This window comes from Cyanistes caeruleus, unplaced genomic scaffold, assembly GCF_971803275.1.
Source record: "Cyanistes caeruleus unplaced genomic scaffold, bCyaCae1.hap1.1 HAP1_SCAFFOLD_135, whole genome shotgun sequence".
NCBI lineage: Eukaryota > Metazoa > Chordata > Aves > Passeriformes > Paridae > Cyanistes > Cyanistes caeruleus.
In genome coordinates, this window is record NW_028255932.1 from 425,891 (window position 1) to 430,992 (window position 5,102).

Here is a 5,102-nt window from a genome sequence, read left to right on the forward strand (position 1 = left end):
TCTTCCAAAAATTTGAGAGACCCCAGGGGAATGCCCCATGGCCCCTCCCTTTATTCAAATAAAGTCAAAGGACTCCCCTGTATCCTTTTTGGACATAAACCTCTGGGGTTTGTGGATTAATTTTCCTGACATACTCCATCAGACAGCTCCCAACCTTCTTCCCGACCAATCCACTCAGATGAGGAACACAACATTTCACCATGGGATGGGATCAGATTACCTTTTAGCAGAAAATCGAGGCAGAGTTTGTGGAAAGGTAAATGACTCAAACTGCTCTTGGCAAATAGATCACAAAGGAAAAGTGGAGGAACAGATAAAAAAGGAAATAAAAAAACAGCTCTTGTACTGGTCCAAACGTGGAAAGGATGGGAATGGGACACAGTTTGTGGTTCTCTCACAGACCATGGGTTAAACAAATGCTGTTTCTCCTCTCATGTGCTACAGCAACTCTCAACTTTTTACCATGCACCACACCTTGCTGAGTGCAGCTCATTCAGCAGCTGAGCAAGGGGATGCAGGTGGCAGCCAGGCCTCCTGAGCCACAAACGGCTACAAAAGGACAGAGAATGAGGGCACTGAGAGCAATCCCAAAAACAAAGAACACCCAGGGAGAAAAAACAGAGGCAATGAGTGAATCTGCTTGGAGATGGGGCTAGGGACTTACACATAAGGAAGCAATGGGAGAAATCACCAGTTTCAGAAAATGTTACTAATTGACAAGGACTGCTGCTCAGACCAAGTCCCAATACATTCCTGAACTTCCAGAAGAACAAACACTTCACAGAGCCAGGAATATCGGATGTTATACAAAAAGGACATGCAGCAGGCGGATCGGGAAGGCTGAACCTTCCAAGCACCTCGGCCAGTGTTGGGCAAAGGGACAGGGACATGCGGCCGGGAAAATGAGGACAAAAACGAGGCCGCGTCCTCCAACAACTGGAGAGAGCGCACGGCAAATGCCCCATGGCCTCTCCCTTTGGGCAGCAATAAAGTCACTTGCACACCACTCCTCTGGCTCCTTGGGCCACACAAACCTCTGGCGCCGGGAATTTTCCCGCCCGGCCCCGGGCCCAGCGCAGCCACCTCCGGCCTCCCGACACGAAGCGGGACGAGCCAGCGCTGCTCCGCCACCGCCTCCTGCCGAGGCCCCAGCGGCAAGGAGACCGCGGGCAGCCGCTCCCGCAGCGCCCTCAGCCCAGGGCCAACACGGGCCGGCCACGGCACAAGCCACCCGCCACAGCCCCCTGCCGCCCCCTCCCGGGCCCGCAGCGAGCCCCGAGCCCCCGCAGAACCGAGCGCGGCTCCCACCTGCGATGGCCGGGGCCGCCTCCGAGCTCCGCCGCCGCCTCACCGGGCTCCGGCCGCTGCTGCCACCGCTGCCGGGCCCGCACAGACGCTCCGGCAATGGCGGCGCTCCTGCCCCACGGCCGCGCTGGGGGCGCCGGCGGGGCCGGGCTTGTCCCCGCTCTGCCCAATCAGCGCGCGGCAGAGCCACGAGTGACGGTAGCAGCAGCCAATCGCAGCCAGCGGCGGGCTCTGCACACGGCACGGCCTCGCCTGCCTTAGGTTGAGCTCCGCCATTTCTCGGCCCCCTGGGCTGAGGAGCGGCCCCGGCGCTGGGCCCGGCCCGGGCAGGAGGCCAAGGAAGCACCGCTGCGCTGAAGCGCCGGGAGCTCGGGGTGCCCGGGAGCTGAGGGCGCTGCGAGCTGGGGGTGAGTCCGGGATGGAGCAGGGGATGCCAGAAAGAGGCCAAAACTCCGTGACTTTCCTTCCTGGCCCGGGCGGGGAGCAGAACACTCAAGGAAAGGCTCGGGGGTCGGGATGGGGGTAGGGACAGTTCAATCCTTGGTCACGGGCACAGCACACCTGACTTGGGGAAATTAATTGAATTTATTATCCAACATGTCAGAACAAGAAAACGAGAAGCAAAGTAATTCCTACGGAAATCCATCTTCCCCCCAGCTCTCCCTCCTTCCCGGGCTTAACTTTGTGCCCCTCTCCGTCCCCCTCCCCGCCCAGAGGCACAGGGATGGGGGTCACAGTCAGGTCATGTCACTGCCTCCCCCTGAGGGCCAGGAATCCTTGTCCTGCTGCAGCCTGGGGTCCCTCGCAGGGGCCAGAGTCCCTCAGGACCAGGCTGCTCCAGCGGGGATGGCCAGGGGGATCCCCGAGTCCGGCCAGGAGCCACTTGCATGGCTGTGCAGCGGCTTCTGCCGGGCTCGGGGCCTCTCTCAGGCACCCCCTGCTCCGGCCCGGCCTCACTGCCCCCCTCACCCCCCATGCAGCGAGTGCCGGGGCAGGGAGATGCACGATTTTCACGGGGCTGAATCTTGGTGTTTCTGAGCTTTATTGGGCTGAATGTTGGTGCTTTGTTTTTTTGTGGGGGCTGAATCTTTCTATTTTGGGAGGATATCAGCTTTTTGGTGTTTTGGAAGTTTTTGATCTCTTTTGATGTTTGGAGGATGTTGGTGCTGAATCTTGGTGTCCTGGAGGTTCTTTCAGACACAAGATGCCCAGTGACTTCCTGAGAGCACCTTGGGCAAGGAGGTACCCCCAGCCCAAAGTGCTCTCCTCTTGTTTTTTCCCCCAAACCAGGATTTTTCATTCCTAAGCCGTGGCTGGATGGAGGAGGTGGAAAAGCCCTGGAGAAGCTGCATGAGAAGGGTCTGCAAACCCAGCCCAGGGAGCTGTGAGGAGGAAAGATCCCCCCTATACCAGGAACATGGCCAGAGATCCAGCCGGAGCTCAGAGCTGGGGGAGAAGCCTCATGGTGGGGAGAAGCCCTGCAACTGCTTGGAATGTGGGAAGGGTTTCAGGTACAGGTGCGAGCTGATCCAGGACCAGGTGATTCACACTGGGGAAAAGCCCTACAAGTGTGGGGAATGTGGGATGAGCTTCAGCTACATCTCCTACCTGAGGGAACACCAGAGGATCCACACTGGGGAAAAGCCCTACGAGTGTGGAAAATGTGGGAAGTGCTTCAGCAAGAGGTCCAACCTGAGGGCACACCAGGTGATCCACACTGGGGAACGGCCCTACACCTGCTTGGAATGTGGGAAAAGCTTTGGGTGGAGCTCTGACCTGAGAAAACACCAGCTCATCCACACTGGGGAGAGGCCCTATGAGTGTCCCGAGTGTGGGAAGAGGTTTCAGCGCAGCTCCACTGTCATCAGACATGAGCGGATTCACACAGACGAGAGGCCCTTCCGCTGCCCCGACTGCGGGAAGGGCTTCAACCGCAACTCCACCCTCACTGTCCACCGGCGCATCCACACTGGGGAGAGGCCCTACGAGTGTCCCCAGTGTGGGAAGAGCTTCTCACAGAGCTCTCACTTGACCCAACACCAACGGGGGCACCAGTAAGGGAAGCCCTGAGAGTGCCCCGAGTGCGGGAAGAGCTTCGTGCGCTGCTCCAGCTCCATCCCCCATGGGAGGATGGGCGTTGGATGATCCCCAGTGACCCCCGTTGGGCAGAGCCCTGGTGATCCGTGGTCCTGGTGATGCGTGTTGGGAAGACACCTGGCTGGGAGGCTGCACATCTTCCTGGCTCCCTGTGGGCACCTGGATGAAAGCAGGGGAATGAAAATCCATCAGGACACAGACCAACAATGGGAATTCCTTGAGGAGACTGGATTTCTTGACTTTCAATCCTAGAGAACCTTTTGTCGCTGCCTCAGGAGCTCTGTTGGCAGAGAAAAGGGGGTGACACCGGGCATGGGGGCCCTGAGGGAACACACATGCTTTGGGGGAGGGACCCCGTCTCACATTCTTGCTCAGGTAGATGCTGAGCCCCAGAACCAGGAAGACGAAACCCAACATGGAGACTCCAATCTCCGTCAGCATCTTATTGCAGGTGGCATTTCATGGCGTCCCTGGGGCAACTGCAGAGGGCAGGACCCCCAAAACCTCTCACAGACCCCACAGGTACCTCAAAGGACCCTCTCAGTCTCCCCCAGCCTGCCCAGGACCCTCTGGAACCTCCTTTGGACTAACTAATTTTAAAAAATTAGGTATTTTAGAAAATTTGGAGATCTCAGCTAGAGACAGGCCTTGCTGGAGCTAGTTAGAGTTAATGATTAAGTGAGAAGCAGGATTTGAGATAATGAATCTCGGACTTAGGTAAAAAATTACTTGTCATTGTATGTTTGTTTAGATGTGCTTATAATGAGAAAAGAGAAAGTGATAAACGGGTTCAGGAAGATCACAGACCTTACATCTGGAAACCCATTTCAAAGTCACAAGGGAGGAAATTGGAGTTGTACCAAATGTCATTTGTAATGTCAACCATTGTAAAGGTAGAAAGGCGAGAGTGAGGAAGAGCGGTTTTCCTTCATCTCCTGATGACCCCTCCTCACCAAAACGACCCCCTCCTCAAATTGGGGAGCCAACCACGCAGTTGTAATGACATTTTAAACTGATTACAGTGCATTTTAATCCAAAGTGGGGAATGGGAAGTGTTAGCATTATGCATATGTATTGGTATTAATATGTATTAGTATTTTGGATATTCAAGACTTTTGTAAATAAATAGACACTGGAATCTTTTGTCAGCTTGCAGTGCATATTAAGGGGTGACTCCCGCCCTCGCCCAGTGCTGTGATTAAACATCCACTTTGTAACTTTAAACTGTTGGAGAGGTTTTTTGTCCATTAACAGATTGATGTTGATACTGGATCAATATCGCTGTTTTGGTAAATCACTGCCAGTCTCTTCGCAGCCTCCCCAGGACCCAGCAGAGCCCCTCCTGTTCCTCTCAGGATCCCACAGCCCCCTCCCAATTTCCCCCCACTGCCCCTGGACCCCCAGACCCTCTCCCAGTCCCTTCCCAGCCCCACCAGGACTCATCAAGACTCCTCCCAGTCTCTTCCCAGCACAACCAACCTCATCTCAATCCCTGCTTTCCAATGCCCAATCTCCTTCCAGCTCCTCCAGGCTCACTCAAATCCCTCCCAGTGACACCCAGCACCCCCAAACTCCCTCCCAGTGTCCACCAGGACCCCCAGAACCCCATCCCACCCTCCCCAACATCCTTTAATCCCCTTCCCAGCCATCCTAAGCACCTCAATCCCTTCTCCAGTTTAAACCAGTCTGTCTCAAACTCC

General features: G+C 55.8%; 1 protein-coding gene across 1 annotated transcript; it reads left to right on the top strand.

Moving 5' to 3' along the window:
• The first annotated feature begins 1,559 nt into the window (after window positions 1-1,559).
• On the top strand, window positions 1,560-4,626 carry LOC147646008 (uncharacterized). Its single transcript, XM_086874037.1, has 2 exons — window positions 1,560-1,712; window positions 2,596-4,626. The coding sequence occupies exon 2, from the start codon at window positions 2,623-2,625 to the stop codon at window positions 3,361-3,363; it is 741 nt and encodes a 246-aa protein (XP_086730163.1). The 5' UTR covers window positions 1,560-1,712; window positions 2,596-2,622; the 3' UTR covers window positions 3,364-4,626.
• The last annotated feature ends 476 nt before the right edge of the window (window positions 4,627-5,102 follow it).